This window comes from Hemicordylus capensis, chromosome 4 (genome assembly GCF_027244095.1).
Source record: "Hemicordylus capensis ecotype Gifberg chromosome 4, rHemCap1.1.pri, whole genome shotgun sequence".
NCBI classification, from domain to species: domain Eukaryota; kingdom Metazoa; phylum Chordata; class Lepidosauria; order Squamata; family Cordylidae; genus Hemicordylus; species Hemicordylus capensis.
The window spans coordinates 171,169,539-171,189,415 of record NC_069660.1 but is presented as its reverse complement, the minus strand read 5'-3'; the positions used below and the strand labels follow the sequence as shown (position 1 = coordinate 171,189,415).

Genomic DNA, 19,877 nt, shown 5'->3' with positions numbered 1-19,877 from the left:
AGAAAAAACATATTAGCATGCAAGAATCTGCAAATGTTAGATGGTATTTTTTCCCCTTTCCTTTCCTTTTTTGACAAATCCTCCCTCACATCCTTTCTCTCTCCTCACAAACATTCTATACTTTTGGATGACTGCAGTTGAGCACATGCAAATCTCCACTTTGGATTCAGGGGATACAGTTGGAGATGGATTCTATTCAGTCCAGATTTCTCAGAGCTATTTTTAGAGTGCCGAAATGTGTTTCTTGTGGTGCTTTGTGTCTGGATTCGGGTTCCTATTCCTTGCCTGTCGGGCTTGGGAGCTTACACTAACTCATTGGCTCAGATTTTGCCTTGGGTCTCAGGGTTCATTGTATATTCAACTTATGTGGAGGGACAACTTCCCTAACCCTTGGTTATCTGTGGTTACCAAAAAAGTGCTGATTTTGGGGCTTTCTCCTTCCAGTTTATTGTCCCTGTGTTTTACCAGCGCCAAGGCTATTATGATCCAACGTCTTAGAGACATTGAGTACTAATGCCTTGTCTCCATAGCGAATAGATGCTGCTCTCCTATATACAGTATCTTGGTATTTCCCTCCCTGCTCAAAATCATCCTGCTAAATATCTCTCCGCGCTTCATCTGATTAAATTGAGGTCAGCCTTTGCAAGAGCCAGGCTGAATGTTTTACCCTCTGCCCTGCTCCTTAGAAGGTTTTGCAAGGATGCCCCTGTTTCGGGGCTGTGTTCTTGTGGAGAGGGCTGCTTAGAAACAGTTGGTCATGTGCTCTTGTACTGCCCTCTGTTCCGCGACTCAATGAAAGAATTAATGACCCCTTTATTTGATCAGTTTCCAGGCAGACCTGACTCACTTTATCTTAATTTACATCTTGCTGATGTTAATGTGAGTATTACTAAGCTGGTTGCTAAATTTTTATATGGGGCTATAAAACTGATCTCTTGTCATGGGGTTTTATGAGCTGATAGTGTATCTTTTAGTTATTTTATGTTTATATTTATGCCTGGCAACAGTCTAAAGTTTTAATTTTGTTTGGCTTACGGCCGTAAATAAAATGATTCTGATTCTGTTACCATAAAACATAATGAGATCCATTTTCTTAATTTGTAGGAATTCAAAACATATTTATTTCAACTAACTCTTGAAAGGACCTTGTATGGAAGACAGATTATTGAAAAAGTCACTTCTCAAAGAACTTGAGTCAGTTTGGGCCTCACTATTAGTTAGCAAATCTCCAATTATATGTGCAGAAGTAACTTGTTATTAGCGGGGTGTCTAATAGACACCCATTTTCAGTATCTGTGGATATGATAGGGTTAAAATTCACATGTTGGTGGTTCTTAGAAGGCCGGAACTTACCACAGAGATAACTTCCACCCTCCATTTTGTCTCAAGGAGCCATTTTGTGGCTCATTTTTTCCAAGAACCAGACTTTCCCCCACAGTTTTTCATGGTTTTTTGAGCCATTTCTTCCTTGGGAGGGCATTCCTGGTCACATGGTGGACCCTCGGGGCACACCACAGAAAGTTCTGGGCCATTTGGGGGGCCTTTTTAATTTCCCCCTCACCCTGGAGCCTAACCCCCCTGTCCCGATAGCCATAATGCCTTGTTACTCGCAGTTCCATTCCTCGTCATAGTAGGCGAAGAACAGAACCTGCCCAAGTAACAGAGTTATCCAGTATGTGGAGGTGGGTGAGGACCCGGCCATATTGTTGAGTTCTCATGTGTGCTTTGCAACTTCTGCTTCTTATAACGTAGCTCTGTTTGGCCTATGGCTGCAATAAAAGAACTACTACTACTATAACATAGCAATTATTCCACAGATCTGTTTTAAAAAATGATACACTTGTTTAGCAGGTGACTCTTAGTTGAAAAATGCCTCTTCTAGAGCGACTTAATGTAAAAGGAAAGCTTTGAGAAATCACAGAAGGTTGGCAAGGAGGCTGGGTGAAATCATATGATAGAATGCTGTGTTACCTCTCCACCCATAATATGCAGGCTCTCCCATGCCTATGTAATAATGATCTCTCAGACGATGAATAATTATGCTGACTTAGTATCTTCATACACATGTATGAATCTTATTGTCCTCCTGTTCCCTATCCACTTTCCCAGCATGAGTGGGAGAAGCAATACCTAAAACCTGAAAGGTAGATGAATTTAATAGACTTTGTTGAAGAATCTTCAATCTTTCACCAAGCAAAGAAGCTCCAAAATGTCCATTCTCCCATAGAACTCTATAGGGGGATGCCTGCTCTTTAGGGAATCATCAGGGCTTGTGATATCAGGCACCATTGTACTAATCCCTATCTTCATCTCAAATCTATCTAAATGTCTAGCAATCAAAAAGCAAAGACTGTTATCTTAAACATATCTGGAAACAGAAGTCCCTGACATCAGATTCCCATGAAGACATGGTAGACAAGGAGCCTGTAACTCTGGAGCTGGATTTAAGATCTTGCAGATGTTTATCTTATGATCAACAGGAATCTGCCTTCTAAATCTTTGGCCTTAGAATTTCAGGAAGCCAATTACAAAATGTTATTGTTGCCTGCCTGTTTACTCCTGGGAAAACTCAACCATCTGATGTTCAAACTGGGTCTCCCTTACTTAATTCTAGGGGTGTGCATGGACCAGTTCGGAGGCCTTTTTACGGGCCTCCAAACTGGTTTGATATACCTACAGTTCCACCAGTTTGAAGGTGGGGGGATAGCTTTAAGGACAGGGGAGGGTGCACTCCCCCATCCCACTGCCCTTCCCCCTCCAGTGCTCTGTGTAAAAACAGTCTGCGAGGCGGCAGTGTACCTCCTTGCCGCCACGTTGATTCCTGACTAGAAGTGACTGGAAATGCCTGCCGCATGTCTCATGCACAGATGGTGTGCGCATGTGTGCTGGTCACTTCCAGTCACTTCCGGTCGGGGATCAATGGGGCAGAAGGTGCTGCCCCGCCGGACTATTCTTAGACAAAGCAACAGAGGGAGAAGCATGGGGTGGGGGTGGGGGTTAAGAGCACCCTTCCCCATCCTTAAAGCTATCCCCCGCCCACCATCGGCTCGAAGTGCACTGATTCTGTGCACATCCCTACTTAATTCAACTCCCCAAGCTCTGTCTCCATCTATGGCTTTATATGCTGATAATTGACTGGCTTCCAAGGCCCCTGGACATGTAAAAGTCATCTCATGGAATATCACAGGGTGGCAGAACAAATTTGTGGACAATTGTTTCGGACAGTATTTGGAAGTGGGGAAAAGGCATTATCCTTCAGGAGACTTGGTACCAGGGCATTTCTTGTCTCTATTTGCCAGGGTTTCGTTCATATGCCTGCCAGCTGTTAAACTGGGTTCATATGGGAGAACAAGTGGTGGGCTATCAACCTTGATTTCTGTTGACATTGAGGGAACTATTCAGTAGTGGAACTGGACTGATAGCGACCACATTCTGGTAGTTCAGATAGATAGCAAATTCCTTGGGTGAATTCTTTGCATTAATGTATAGTTTCCAGTGGGTAAGAATTTAAACCTGTGGCTCAAGTTTTGGTCCTCCCTGCAAACCCGCCTGTAGAGAGTTGAGCAAATGCTACTCAATGCCAATATTTTACTGTCTGGTGATTTCAGTGCTAGAATTGGCAAGGACATAAATAGTTTTAACAGGAAGACACAGGTTAATACAGAGGATGTGTTACCACTCTGCATAGGTCCTCTATTGATAAAGTGATAAACAAACAAGGAGTCTCTGTTCTGAATCTGACCTTTAGATTTGGATTTTATAGGCTTCATGGCACCAATTTTGATGGTTCAAACAGGTATTACACTTTTCTAAGCTCCAATGGAGCTAGTGTCACTGGTTTCGCCCAGATTTATTTCCTTGGTTGGTAACCAACCAAACTGGCAGCATATTTAGATAATATTCTTATCCCTAAATTTAGGCGCACATTTACTCTTGCCCGCCTAAACACCCTTCCAACGGCTGTTAGGGATGGTAGATATAAAGGGATTCTGTTTAATTTAAGGATTTGCCCCTGTGGAATGGGTGCTGTGGAAATTACCCCTCATGTTATTGTATATTGTAAATTTTATAGCAATGCTCATTTAAAACTAATTTCTCCTCTCTTGGGGAAGTTTCCAGGTCACTCTGATGAATTTTACTTAGAGTTTTTATTATCTAACTTTTGTAAAGAGATCACTTTCAATGTGGCTAGGTTTTGCTTCATTGTTTGTATTATACGCTCTAGTCATATGTTATGTTTTTTGTTGTACTGTCTGATTTATGATCGTAATAAAGTTTATCTATCTATCTATCTTGGTTGGTACCTTTGATATACATAACAGACTAGAGAGTGACCACTTGCCTCTGTTTTTGACCTTTTGGGCAAACAATGCTCCGTGATGTGTTATAATTTGGAAGGCATTACTCAGGACAAACACCACCTTAGATGGAGCCTTAATCTTAGTGAGAAAATTATGGCTCTGTTAAATTAGATGGTGAATTAGAGGTATCTTGCAATCCAACTCAGTTTGTATATTTATGACATTTTTGTCAAAATTACCTGTGTATTAAACTCTCAACTGATGACCATAGGTGAAACTCAGAGGAAATACATGAAGAAGGGATGGTTTGATCAGGATTGTAGAACTAAGAGACAAGCCTTAAGAAAGCTTCAGAGAAGAGTTAGGGAGGATAGGTCTGATTCTTCCATTCAGTTATTAATACAGTTCCACTCCCGATACAAGCAACTGTTGAAATCTAAGAAGCTTATTGATTATAATGATCAATGGAGAGAGCTTGGCCTCATTATAATTAAAAAGAGAGATTGGAAATGCTGGGAGTTAGCGGCTAATGGCACTTATATGTACAATAACATGCCTGATGCACATATTTTGGCAGAGGACATTATAGTTCTCCACAGTGTGAGTTAACAACAGAACACATAGACCCTAATACATTACCAGAGTGGCCAGCTGTTATGGAATCAGAGTGTAAGCGGCTGATTTTTACCCTGACCCTTGGAAAAGCTCCTTGAGAGGACATGGTGGCCCCCAAGGTATATAAGCTGAATGTTCATTGATGGGCCCCCATTTTGGCTGGTCTGTTTTTCCAGAAATCGATAACATGTGTCACACAAAGTATTATATACCCAATTTTCAAAAAAAGGTAGCAGACAGGAACCTTCTAATTATCGCCCAATTAGTTTCCTAGACATTTCCTCCAAGCAGTATGCTTGACATCTTTTGAAGAAGATGGAGGACTGGGAGAAATTGATAAAACTCTTTAATCCAGATCAGGAAGGATTTTGTAAAGGTCATAGTATAATAGAGACCATTGTTTCACCCCCAAGGCCCTAATTCAGAAACATACTAGTGTTCACAAGAAACAACTTTACATCACGTTTATTGACCTTACATCAGCCTTTGATTCTATTGATAGGATATTGATAGGCAACTCCTTAGGTTATTAATCAAACTACACTCTGATATCAAGGCCAAGATGACAGTGGGATGACAAGGGTCTCTATCTGAACCCGTTTTGCTGGAGAGAGGTGTAAAACAGTGCTGTTTTCTTGCTCCCTTTTTATTCAATTTTTATATTAATGATATTGTACTGGCTGTGGAATCTCAAAGTTTCAATTTTAATGTATGCCAATGATATGGCACTTATCTCCTGTACAGAGATTGGCCTCAGAAAAATGTTGGCTAGACTGGCCAATTATTGTGAAAAGGAGAAACTGAGTATGAATTATGATATAATAAAACTAGTCGTTTTTTGTAGTAGCAGCATCAACCATAGAGTGTCAATGCCCAACAAATAGAGCAATGCTCCTCTTTGAAATATCTGGGTATTTCCTTCCATAAGTCTCTTGCATGGAAGGCACATCTTGCCACTGTTTTAGCAACTGCTCATCATTCAGTGGGGGCCATTTTGAAGTTCTTCTACTCTAAAAGAGGGCAGTCAATAGCCTCATGCACTTAAAATATTCCAGGGTAAGGTGATATCTCAGATGTTGTACAATGTCAAAATCTGGGGGTGGGATGTGAAGGACCATTGTCCAGAACAATTTCCTAGGGAAGATTTTGGGCCTTACCCAGCGTATTCCTGCTGCCAATCTAAGAATGGAGGTAGGATTACCTTCAATCTCCATTAGAATCCATCTAGTACTGCTAAGGTATTTCAAGAAGCTAAACAGCCTCCCAGAACATCACCTACTTAAATTTTGTTGTTCACATTTTGTGGGTGGGAATCAATGGACCAAATTTATTTCTTATATTCAGCAGAGCAGAGAAAACATTAGAGATCAGCTAATTGAACAGGGTGCCATTAGAGATGCTGCTATGGTGCAGTCTTCAAAGTTCTCACTTTGGTACCGCTATTATGAGAGACACAGAAGCTTCTCACAGTACCTGGCTAATGTTTTCCATGCACCACTGAGAAAGGATTTCATAATGTTATGTTTCCAAACTATGTCCACAGCATATCTTGAAGGGAGACTCCACAAACTTCCAGTGGAACAGCACCTTTGTCCCTGTAGTGGTGGCCAAGTAGCGGACATGATCTACTATGTTTTTTACAGTGTCATCTACGATGTGATCAGGGGAGAAATGCTGGGGCAGATAATTTAAATACATATAAGGGTTCAGATGTGGAGTGTTTGACTTATCTCTTGCTGATGTGTTTCCATATGTCAGTTGTCAAGGTGCCACTTTTGCTTTACTTTCATTTAAACTTAGAAAGAAATGTATAGCTGCCATGCTCTGTCCTAAATTGTAGCATTGGTTTTAGCTTAAGTAGACTGTCAAAGTAATTCTATGGAATGCTTGCTGAGTTCTTTCTCATTTCTCTTTGATGTTGTGCTATGCTTTGTTATGTTATGGCCTGTGATCACAATACTAAACTTATTACTTGCTTACAAAAGGATTTAGAATTGTTATAGACGTAGAGAGGTGACAAAGAGCAAGCATCATCTTAGTTACCACACATCTTTATGGTCACGATCCCATAAACATTTGGTGGGCATTTTCCTTTGTTTTAAAAATGTAATCTGAATAGCTGAAGTCTAAACTTCTACTGTCAACTGTGTTTTGTGTTGAGAGCAATTTGCATCAAGCAATATTCAGTCATAACGATTGTTTCTCTAAATAGCCACTTGGTGGCGGTATATGCAAACAGATCAATAAGAATAAAGAACTTTGCTTGTGAAGAACCTCCCTGGAAGCTGTGAACACTGGCTTATTTGAAAGAAGAACATGGCTAGTTTTTGTCTGAAATAAAGCAATAACGTTCAGTGGAGCTGAGCAATTAGCACTACAGAGCTATATTGATCTTCCAGTCAGCACATATGATCACTGCATGCAAATCAGAAGCTTTGTATTTTGGCCAGAGCTTGAAGAGAGTCTTGCTCCACCATGGAAGAAAGCTTCAGGAACAAACAAGGTCTGTATGTTATGCTTTTTCTCTGTCTTTCCAGAGCAGTGTGTGTTTCGATTCGCTATTCTGTGCCTGAAGAAATGAAAAGTGGGTCTGTGATAGCAAACGTGCTGAAAGATTTGAACATGGGACTAGAAGAGCTTTCTGCTCGCAGAGCCCAGCTAGTTTTGAAAAGTACAAAGCAATATTTCCACCTTGATAGCCGCTCTGGGAATCTGTTGATAAATGATAAAATAGACAGAGAAGCTTTGTGTGGCCTGACAGACCCCTGTTTAATTCTTTCTGAAATTGTGCTGGGAAAGCCCTTAGAGCACTACAGTATGGAAATAAAGATTGAAGACATAAATGACAACTCTCCAAAATTTTCTGAACATGAATACAGTGTAGAAATGCCTGAGAATGTTCCTACAAACACACAATTCCCCCTCGAATCTGCCCAAGATGCAGATCTTGGGAAAAATAGTATCCAAAGCTACACTCTCAGTCCCAATGAATATTTCCTGCTGAATGTTCAAAGTGATGCAGGTGGCAACAAACATTTGGACCTCATTTTGATGAAACCCCTTGACAGGGAAGAGGAGGCACACTTTGAACTGACTCTCACAGCTGTTGATGGAGGGGAGACACAAAAAACAGGCACAGTCATAATAAATGTCATTGTTCTGGACATCAATGATAATTTCCCTCAGTTTGCTCAATCTGAATATAAAATAAGGCTAAAGGAAAACAGCCCCCAGGAGACCTTAGTTGTCAAGGTGGAAGCCAGAGATTCAGATCTTGGTTCCAATGCGCAGATCTCTTACTCATTCCACCGAGTGCCAGAAAGAACTCATCATTTGTTTCATTTAAATGAAATGACTGGGCAAATCACTGTTTTGGGACAGCTTGATTATGAAAAAGAAACCAGTTACGACATGAACATCAAAGCAACAGATGGAGGGGGTCTTTCAGGACACTGCAAAGTCCTGGTGGAGGTTGAAGATGAGAACGACAATGCCCCTGAATTGTCAATAATATCCATCAACAGTGCCATACGAGAGGATTCTTCCTTGGACACGGTAGTAGCTCTTGTCAGTGTCACAGACCAAGACTCTAGAGATAATGGGGAAAGTGTCTGCTCTGTGGAGATAAACCTTCCCTTTGTATTAAAATCCACTATGGATAACTATTACCAGCTTGTCATCCGAAGTCCCCTGGACAGAGAGAAAGTCCCCGAGTATAATGTCACCATCACAGCTACCGACCGGGGCTTTCCCAGACTCACTTCCATGAGAATGATTCGCATACACATCTTGGATGTCAACGACAATGCTCCAGTATTTCAGGAATCATTCTATACAATGGAATTACAGGAAAACAACATCCCAGGTTTGCTGATTGGCTCTGTCCATGCTCTTGATCTGGACATGGAGCAAAATGCCAGAGTGAGCTACTCCTTTTTGCCTGGGAAGGTCGGTGATGGCTCTGTGGCCTCTTACATCTCTATCCATTCTGAAACCGGAAACCTCTATGCCCTCAGGTCCATGGATTACGAACAGATAAAGGATTTCAAAGTTACAGTCAGGGCTTCAGATGGCGGCTCTCCTCCACTGAGTTCAGATGTTCTTGTCCACGTCGTTGTCATAGATGGGAATGATAATGCTCCCTTCTTCCTCTACCCACTTCAGAACAGTACATCCCCCTGCAATGAGCTGGTTCCCAAATCGGTGGAGGCCGGTTACCTGGTCACCAAGGTGGTGGCTGTGGATGAGGATTCTGCTCAAAACTCTTGGCTTTCTTACAAGCTGCTGAAGGCCACAGACCCTGGCCTCTTCACCGTCGGAGCACAGAATGGAGAAGTGAGAACAAAGAGACCACTGAATGAGCGAGACACAAACAAACAGAAACTGGTTATACTGGTCAAAGATAATGGAAACCCCTCTCAGACCAGCACAGCAATCCTAAATATACTTTTAGTGGACAGCCTTGTGGATCCTTATAGGGAGATCATAGATACTGCTAATGAGGGAAGTGAAGAAGATGGAAGCTTGACCATGTATTTAGTGATCTGTTTGGCTGCAGTCTCATTCGTCTTCCTAGTTTGCATTGTTTTGTTTGTCATTTTCAAAATGCACAAGAATGATTCTGGAGGAAGTTTTCTCACTGCTCCTCCTCACTTCCCACCGGCCATCCCAGAAAACTGTGCTGATTCTCAGAGTGGGTCTCTCTCCAGGACTTACCACTATGATGTCTGCTTAACTGGGGGATCCTTAAGCAGCGAGTTCAGGTTTCTCAGGCCTCTCATTCCTGTGTTTTCTGTGGGGGACCCAACCATCCCTGGGAATCCTCGTATTTCTTCTGCTTCCCAAGATCTTCCCAATCAGGTTGAGGATCATGCATCAAGGGAACAGGTGAGAGAATTCTTCTTAAGTTATATACCAAGGAATTATTCTTAATCGTTCTTAATTAAGTCCTGCTTTAGTAAATCATATGACAAGGAAATGAAAGCAGGCCAGGATGACATCAGAAGTATTTTTGTTTGGTAATTCATCATGTGATATCTTTTTCTTCCTGTCTATCTGTTTCTGTTGATCCCCTGTATTGCTCTTTATGAAAAATATAGTTGCTGACATTAAACACAGTAAAACACAGGAAGTTGAGGCCTGCTTCTGCTGCTGCATGTGCCTACAATATTGTCGGCACTATTACATTGCAACTGTGTTCTGCAAGCCCAGTTGTGTGATACTGCCTCCATATAATAGATAGGTAGAGGTAACGTTTTAAAGTCCAGAGGAACAGGGCTGTTCCACAGGGAGGTTGTTGTAGAAGGCCTGGTAGAGATCATAAATGCTTCTCTGAGGGATGGCAGGATGCCTCCTTGTCTTAAGGAGGCAATTATTTGACCACTTATGAAGAAGCCTGCCCTGGATTCCTCGGAGTTGAGTAACTACAGGCCTGTCTCCAACCTTCCGTGGCTGGGCAAGGTAATTGAGAGGGTGGTGGCCTCCCAACTCCAGGCAGTCTTGGAGGAAACTGACTATCTAGACCCGTTTCAGACTGGCTTTCGGGTGGGCTATGGGGTGGAGACTGCCTTGGTCAGCCTGATGGATGATCTCCAATTGGCAATTGACAGAGGAAGTGTGACTCTGTTGATCCTTTTGGACCTTTCGGCGGCTTTCAATACTATCGACCATAGTACCCTTCTGGAGCATCTGAAGGGGTTTGCGGTGGGTGGCACTGCTTTGCGGTGGTTCCACTCCTATCTCTCGGGCAGATTCCAGATGGTGTCTCTCAGGGACTGTTGTTCTTCAAAAAGTGAACTTCAGTATGGTGTCCCTCAGGGCTCTGTATTGTCTTCGTATGTTGTTTAACACCTAAACGAAACCACTGAGAGAGATTTGGTGCAGGGTGCTATCAGTATGCTGATGACACCCAAATCTATTTCTCCATGTCAACGTCATCAGAAGAAGACATAACCTCCCTAAATGCCTGCCTGGAGGCAGTGATGGACTGGATGAGAGATAACAAACTGAGACTGAATCCAGATAAGGCAGAGGTACTTATTGTGCAGGGTCGGAACTTGGGAGATGATTTTGATCTGCGTGTTCTGGATGGGGTCATAGTTCCCCAGAAGGAACAGGTACGCAGTCTGGGGGTGCTTCTGGACACAAAACTCCCTGGTGTCCCAGGTTGAGGCAGTGGCCAGAGGTGCCTTTTATCAGCTTCGGCTGATATGCCAGCTGCGTCTATTACTTGAGATAAATGACCTCAGAACTGTAGTACATCTGCTGGCCACCTCCAGACTTGACTACTACAATGTGCTCTATGTGGGGCTGCCTTTGTACGTAGTCCAGAAACTGCAGTTAGTCTAGAATGCAGCGGCCAGATTGGTCTCTGGGTCATCGTGGAGAGACCATATCACTCCTATCTTAAAACATCTACACTGGCTGCTGGTAAGTTTCCAGGTAGAGTACAAGGTTTTGGTTATAACCTATAAAGCCCTAAACAGCTTGGGCCCTGGGTATTTAAGAGAACGTCTTCTTCGCTATGAACCACACCGTCCATCGGGATCATCTGGAGAGGTTCGTCTGCAGTTGCCACCGGCTTGTCTGGTGGCTACTCGGGAACGGGCCTTCTCCATTGCTGCCCCGAGGCTTTGGAACACACTCCCTGCTGAAATAAGAGCCTCTCCATCTCTTACAACTTTTAAAAGGGTAGTCAAGATGCATTTGTTCACCCAGGCTTTTAATTAGATACTGTTTTAATTGTGTTTTAATAATTTTAACTTTTTAATTTTAATTGTTGAAATGTTGTAATCTTTTATTCGCTGTTTGTATTGTCCTGTAAACAGCCCAGAGAACTTGCGTTTTGGGTGGCATATAAATGTATTAAATAAATAAATAATAAATGAATAATAAACAAACAAACAACAACAACCGCGTGAACGTTGTTGCAGGCACACATAGCAGCATGGGCAATGCTCAGCCATCAGGGTTTCTCTGCACTGAATGTCAGTGAGTGGCTATAGAGCTGAAGTTTTAAAATTGTCTTTTTATTAGGTCTGAACTTTGAACCTTCAATTCCGTCTCCTTGTCTCCATGTCCTTCTCAGGGGGAGGGCGGGAGGCACCTTTAAGTGTACATTAATAGGTTTTCACCTCCCATACCACCACACAACACCTGAAAGCACTTCCCAGCAGAGGACTTGCTGTGGCAGAAGATGGACTCTGCTACTCATTTGGCCTCTATACATGCGTGGAGGCCATTTGCTGGCCACACAAATGGCCTCCGCAAGCTGAGTGGTGCTGGGTGGTGGAGAAGCTATGAAAGGCACGCTTTTTTCATAGAGTCATGTAGGATCACTCTGAAAGATTTCACTTGCTTATAGAAACTTATTTGGCTTCCCTTGAAAATTCTCAGATGTTCCTCTGTGGGAGGTACCCTGAAATTTGCTTTCAATTTCACTTGAATTTCAGGGCCAACCCAACTTCATTGTCCCTGTTTCTTTCTCTTTTTTATTGTCTTGCTCACTAACAAAACATAGATCCTTATGGTTCTGAGTTCCAAAAGTGGGTTTTCCTCAGCACCCACCACCACTTTGTAGGTGACCCATCCTCCTTTCTTTTCCTCATCTCCTATTTCCATTGCTCCTCAGCTCCCATATCACTTTCTGCATCCTACCAGATAGGTAGGAATAGAACCAAGCAGCAGCACCAGTGCTAACAATCCCTAAATTCACCAGTCACTGCAGAATGATACCATGGTCAAAGATGTCAGAAATTGCTGAAAGGTCCAGGAGAATCAACAGGGTCTTGCTCCCCTTTTCAATCTCCTGGTGAATATCATCCACCAGAGTTGACCAAGGCAATTTCTGTCCCCAAACCAGCCTTCAAGTGAGCTTGAAGTGGATCCAAATAATCCAAAACAAACCTGGAGATTTCCTAGACAGCAGGCTTTACCACAGGATTAATTGGGGTGAAGTACTGCAAGTATGAATTTGCAAAATATAAAATATAAAAACTGATGCAAAATGTTGATTTTTTTTACCCCAGACATAAACTGGGCTAAGGTCCAACATGCAATTTTTAAAAACCCAAATCCTGTATGGAGTGTTCCCCAATAGTTGGCAGGGACTTCGAAATAAATCTGGAGGATATGTTAATGCACACGTGCCCTTACATGGTTAAGCAAAGTAAAATTGCTGTCTTGGAATGGCCCTGGAGTTGAAAAGCCAACATACACTTCATCACTTTGCTAAGAGATGGTAGATTTGGGACCAGTCTATAATTGCCAGGATCTTACAAGTCTAGGAAGGGCTTCTTGATCAAGGGTCTCATCACAGCCTCCTTAAAAGGCCCAGGAATTATTTCCGCACTCAATGACCTGTTAACAATGATCTTGATGGGTTATGCCAATCACTCATGGTAGGATACAAATAGCCAGGCAGGACAAGGATCAAGAATAAAGATGGCAGGTCACACTACACAAAGAACCTTGTCCATGTTCTCAGGTTCTTACAACTGAAACATATAGGAACTGCTACAGAAGCAGATTCCAAATCCAAGTAGAAGCAAGTAATTGTATTTATTTAAATTATTCCTATATAGCTTTTCATAAAATGTATTTATACTGAGCAGTTTAAATTAAAATCAAATCAATTAAAATATAATTTTATTTGTGAAGTAGCGTTCAGACATGCCACAATGAGCCAGTGTCGGATCCTCTGCCCTTCCAAATGCTCTTGAACTCTTGTCCATCTGGGACAAGTCTGCCAGTGGGCAAACACAATAGTGGCAATGAAGCGAGCATTCTTCACTCCCACCACCACTGCACAAAGGAGGCACTGCTTGCATGAGCTTTAACACACATTTAGTCAGATTCATGTATACTATTTATTTATTTATTTAACATATTTATATACTGCCCAAGACCTGCAAGTTATATATATATGAAAATAAAACTTGCAATCTGTGAGCACTGATATATGTTATATCGGTTGCTACTGAACGCCTCCCCCACCCCGATTCCAAACTTTATCATACATTAGTGAAGTAAACTGTTAAGAAATATCAATTCATACAAGTATCATGAAAAAAAAAGGTTTAATCAGTCTACCTAATGTAAACACAGCAAACACAACATGACAAGTTGGGAGCAGAATTCAAGTCCCACAGTTGAAAAGAGAAATATATACATTTCCCATTTTAAGGCATTTCTAACAATCAGGGTGTCTTGGTTCAGATTTCCAACCTATGGAAATTGAACAACAGCAATTTTTTTGTAGGGAAAATATGTCAGAAACATATATCTAAATCTACTTTAAAAGGTTAAGATAAACACAAGAGATAAAAACATTACAGAAAACTCATAGAAAACTGTCTGTATCAGATGTAAAAAGTGGAAATATTTATTGTACCTATACCATTATTCAAACACAAGGTGGCAATATTGCACAACACAAGACTTAGCCTGCTCCTTCAGAAAGGGAAAGCCACTCCACAAATGAATTTCAGTGACAAAGGCAGCAGATCATCATTGCAAGCAAATCTTTCAGAAGATAAATCCGACTATAATTATTGTAAAAAAGCTAGATTCTCTTGGAAACATACCGTATTTAGATGTGCCTGAAAGGAGACTGGGACAATGGAAACATACCACAAAAACAGGCAAGTTTCCTTGCTTTTTCTGTATCTTTGCATGTGTGGGGCAATATGTAAGACCATCCGCTATTCAGTGCCTGAGGAAAAGAAAAGTGGGTCTCTGGTGGCTAACGTGCTGAAGGATTTGAAAGTGGATGTAAAGGAACTCTCTGCTCGTAAAGTCCGGCTGATTTCTAAGAGCTCCAGGCAGTATTTCCAGCTAGATTCCCATTCTGGGAATATGGTTACAAAGGATAAAATAGACCGAGAAGTTCTGTGTGGTCAGACTGACCCTTGCATCTTACTCTCAGAAATTGTGTTGGAAAACCCACTGCAGCTACACAGGATTGAAGTTCAAATAGAGGATGTGAATGACAATGCTCCCAAATTCTCAAAAAGTCAATTCCTTTTTGAAATATCTGAACAGACACCCACAAATACCCGATTCCCTTTGGAAAGAGCTCAAGATTCAGACAAAGGAGAAAATGCTGTTCAGAACTACACACTTAGTCCTAATGAACATTTTAGGCTGGATGTGCAAAGTCACAGTGATGGCAGCAAATATGCAGAACTAATACTGGAGAAACCGCTAGACCGTGAGGAGACTCCACAGTTGTTCTTAATTCTGTCAGTTGTAGATGGAGGATTCCCAAAAAGAACTGGTACAGCACAAATAATCATTGATATTCTAGATGCTAATGATAATTTCCCTCAGTTTATTCAGTCGACCTATAAAATTAAACTACCAGAAAATATCCCACTAGATTCATTGGTCACTAAAGCTGAAGCCAGTGACAGAGATATTGGTTCCTATGCTCTCATCACTTATTCTTTTAGTCAAGTGCCAGACAATGAACTAAAATTATTCAGATTGAACAAAGATACTGGGGAACTTACTGTAGTAGGTCCTATTGATTATGAGGAAAATAATTATTTTGAGATGAACATCAGAGCCACAGATGGAGGGGGCCTCTCTGCTTACTGCAAAGTCATTGTGGAGATTGAGGACAGAAATGACAATGCCCCAGAAGTCACCATCTCATCCATCACCAGTTCTTTATCCGAGGACTCTCCCCCAGACACAGTGGTGGCCCTCTTCACTGTCACAGACCAAGACTCTGGAGAGAATGGCAGAACCACCTGCACCATCAACATAAATCTACCCTTTGTGTTGAAGGCCACTGAGAATAATTATTACCAGTTACTGACCCAACAACCACTGGACAGAGAAAAGGTCTCAGCGTATATCATCACCATCACAGCCACCGACCGAGGCTCTCCCAGACTCACTTCAACAAGAATGATTAATGTTCACATCGCAGATGTCAATGACAACCCACCAGTGTTTCAGATGTCATCCTATGAAATGCAATTAGAGGAAAACAATATTCCAGGTCTGCTGATAGGTTCAGTCCGTGCTACTGACCTGGACATGGAGCAAAATGCTAAAGTGACTTACTCACTTCTGCCTGGGAAGGTGGGTGATGACCCTACATCTTCCTACATTTCCATCAACTTTGAAACTGGAAACCTCTATGTCCTCCGATCTTTGGATTATGAAAACATGAAAGAGTTTCGAGCAAGTGTGAGGGCCTTGGATAGTGGCTCCCCTCCACTGAGCTCAGAAGTTATTGTCCAAGTTCTGATAGTGGATGAAAATGACAATGCCCCCTTCATCCTCTACCCTCTCCAGAACAGCACCTCCCCATCCAATGACTTGGTTCCTCGGGGGTCAGAGGCAGGCTACCTGGTCACCAAGGTGGTGGCAGTGGACAGAGATTCTGGTCAGAACTCTTGGCTTTCCTATGAACTGCTGAAGGCCACAGAACCGGGTCTCTTCACTGTGGGGGCCCAGAACGGAGAAGTGAAAACCATGAGGCCAGTTAATAAACGAGACACCTTCAAACAGAAGCTGATTGTGGTTGTCCGAGATCATGGACGCCCTGTCCAGTCCACCTCTGCAACCCTCAGCATACTTCTGGTGGAAGGCTTTTCTGATCCCTACATGAAAATTATGGAAATGCCTAAGGATGAAGTAGTAGAGGAGGAAGACCGAAGTCTGACCATGTATCTGATCATATGCTTGGCAGCCATCTCATTCATTTTCCTCCTTTCTCTAGTGGTGTTTATTGGCATCAAGATTCAGAAGCAAAAGAAGTTCATAGGGAACTATAATTCTGCACCTAACTTCCCAGCAGGATCTAATTTCCAGGGCAATCATGTGGATTCCAGTACTGGACCACCTTCCCAGGCTTACAATTATGAGGTGTGTTTAGCGGGTGGGTCTCTGAACAGTGAGTTCAGGTTTCTCAGGCCTCTGATTCCTGTGTTTTCTGTGGAGCCTTCTAACAGCCAGTTGGATCCAAGGAATTCAGCTGATTGTTCCCATGAACTCCTCAGTCGTGCAGAGGAAAGTGAACTTACCAACCAGGTCAGAATATAATTTGCATCCTTTTCTGTTGTTAAATATGCCTGTACTTACTGATGGAATATTGAACAAATCCTCTTTGCCATATTCTTATCAGGGTTTTTCTGCAGTATTTAGTACTTTGAATTGCTATCAGTGTAAATGAGAGCAAATAATTTCTTTCCTTCTGATTCTGCTTGATTTTTAGCCTACTTTCCTAAGGAAAGTAATTTTATGATGTTACCCTGCGTGTGTGTGTGTGTGTGTGTGTTTGTCCTCCCTATCAACTTTGCAATTCCTGGACCAATATGAACGAAATTGGGTACAGTTGTAGGGACACCTCAATGGCATAGTTTGTGATGATGTCATCCACCATGCTTCAAGATGGCAGACTCTTAAACTTTTGTGGTGCAAGTGGGTTAACTTGTGAACAGCCTAACCAATTTGAACCAAATTTGCAACAGCTGTAGGGACACATAGGAACACCTCAATGGTATAGTTTGTAATGATAAAACCAAAGATAAATAATGTGTACAGGCAAACCTCGTTATACTCAGAACCCCTATTCACAGTTTCGCACATCCTTGGGTGTCAAATAGATACCAAAGTCCCTATTTCCAAATACAAACAGTTTAAAACCCATGTATCCGTGGTTCCTAGAAGGTCAGAAATGACTGTGGGAGTCATTTCAGACCACTATTTTGTCTGCAGGACCCATGTTGTGGTTCATTTAATTAAAAAATAATAAAAATATTGGAAAAACTCAGTGACTTATTGGGATCACTTGGGATTTGGGGGGGGCAGTTGGGGGGCATTGCTGGATACCAGAAGACCTGTGGAGCATAGTAGGGCACATTATCTGGCCCACTGTCATGATGTTGGGCGATTTCGGGGTTGTTTTAGTCTGTGAATCTAACCCCCTCATTCCCATCGATTCAATGCCCCATTATCCACAGTTTCGTTACCCATGGTAATCTGCGGGAATGAAACCCCCATGGATAATGAGGTCCATCTGTACTGGGATCTCTTATATAAAACAAAGAAGAAACAATAAGATTCCCACCATACTATGCACAAACCATTCTATAAAGAGCATGCAACAATTTGGTCCAGTATACTTTTATAGTCAAAGATATTCTCAACCTAAGATAAAACAAAGATATCAGTAGGAAATCACATAGATGAAATAAAATATATAGCATTGAAGAAATTGTAAAGTCTACTGTGTGGAGAGTGATATAGTCTGTTATAAACAAGTTCACAAATCCACAGTGGTGGCAGGGTGACCTCCGTTTTGATATTAATCTTTGTCACGTGGGAAACAGTGTTAGAAGAGTGACAGCACCAGTCTGAATACTACAAATTCCAGTAATGTGTACAGACACCTCTGTTACCTCTAGAAAAAACACCAGGAGAACCAAGCTACTGTAACATTCAAACAAGGTATAAAGCTACTCAAACCTACTTGTGAACTGCCTAACCTATTTGAACCAAAATTGCTGCAGCTGTAGAGATACATAGGGACACCACCCCAGCTCAAGATGGCAGACACACGAACGTTTGAGGTGCAAGTGGGCTAACACATTTGTTACAGGTGTAGGGACACACAGGGACACCTTAATGGCATAGTTTGTGATGATGTCATCCACCTCAATTCAAGATGGTGTGTGTGTGTGAACATTTAAGGCTTGAAGTGGGCTAATTTGTGAGGATGGTAATTATCAATTAAGATTATAGTGAAAGGAAAGTAGACAAATTAGTTCTTACCAGAACAACTTGTATTTGAATACAGAGGATGATAATAACCATCTCTATTATGAATTCTCCTAGCGAAATGTCACAAAATAACTGCTAAAAACACACACAGATGAAATTCCTTGGCTTCTAAATAAATTTGGTACCGAACTGCCATTCAAATACAGAATTTGTATAGTTATTTTCTGAGTGAACCACAAGGTGGCAGAATTGTAAAGCGTATAAATGGGAATTCAGATTCTTCTTTCCTGGTTGTAATGATGGTAAGCCCTGAACAGGCAGAATGAAAAAGCAGCAGAAAGGTGGGTTGTGGTGAAGATATATGATTCAACAGAGCAGACGAAACCACATTGAAAAAAAGAAAGGATTCTTTTCCAACAGCCCCTAACATTTGGATGAAAGCTTGGCCAAAAATTAAGAGATCTGACCTGGCAGAGACTGGCATAATGGAAGATAGCTTCAGGAACAGACAAGGTCTGTATCTTTTGATTTTTCTCTGCCTTTCCAGAGCATTGTGTGTTTCAGTTCACTATTCTGTGCTTGAAGAAAAGAAAAACAGGTCTGTGGCTGCAAATGTGCTGAAAGATTTGAAAATGGGAATAGGGGAGCTCTCTGCTCGAAGAGCCCAGCTAATTTCCAAAAGCACTAAGCAATATTTCCAACTTGATGCACATTCTGGGGATGTGGTGATCAATGATAAAATAGACCGAGAAGTTTTGTGTAGCCAGAGTGATCCTTGCTTACTACTGTTTGAAATTGTGCTACAAAACCCCTTAAAGATCTACAGTATTGAAATGCAGATAGAAGATGTGAATGACAATGCTCCCAAGTTCTCTAAAAAGGAATTTAATCTAGAAATTCCTGAGAATGTCCCCACAAACACTTGCTTCCCTTTGGAATCTGCCCAGGATGAAGACAAGGAGGAAAATAGCATCCAGAAATATATACTCAGTCCCAATGAGCATTTCAGACTGGATGTACAAAGCGATGAGGGTAGAACCAAATATGTGGATCTTGTTTTGAAGAAACCCCTAGACAGGGAAGAGGAAGCACAGTTAGGGCTGACTCTCATGGCTGTTGATGGAGGAGTACCACAGAGAACAGGCACAGTTCAAATAAACATCAATGTTCTGGATAGCAACGATAACTTCCCTCAATTTACTCAGTCTGAATATAAGGTAAAGT

At 41.8% G+C, this 19,877-nt stretch overlaps 1 protein-coding gene across 11 annotated transcripts in view; it reads left to right on the top strand.

Moving 5' to 3' along the window:
- Positions 1 to 19,877, top strand: part of LOC128325220 (protocadherin beta-16-like) — a 157,488-nt gene that overhangs the window by 98,894 nt on the left and 38,717 nt on the right. Inside the window, exon 1 of one of the 11 annotated variants that reach the window (XM_053250784.1) lies at positions 14,401 to 16,796. The exons of the other annotated variants lie outside the window; for them this stretch is intronic. Within the exon in view, the coding sequence (XP_053106759.1) occupies positions 14,535 to 16,796 (2,262 nt within the window). The 5' untranslated portion in view covers positions 14,401 to 14,534. Of the gene's footprint in view, positions 1 to 14,400; positions 16,797 to 19,877 lie in introns of those variants that run through there. 11 annotated transcript variants of the gene reach the window in all.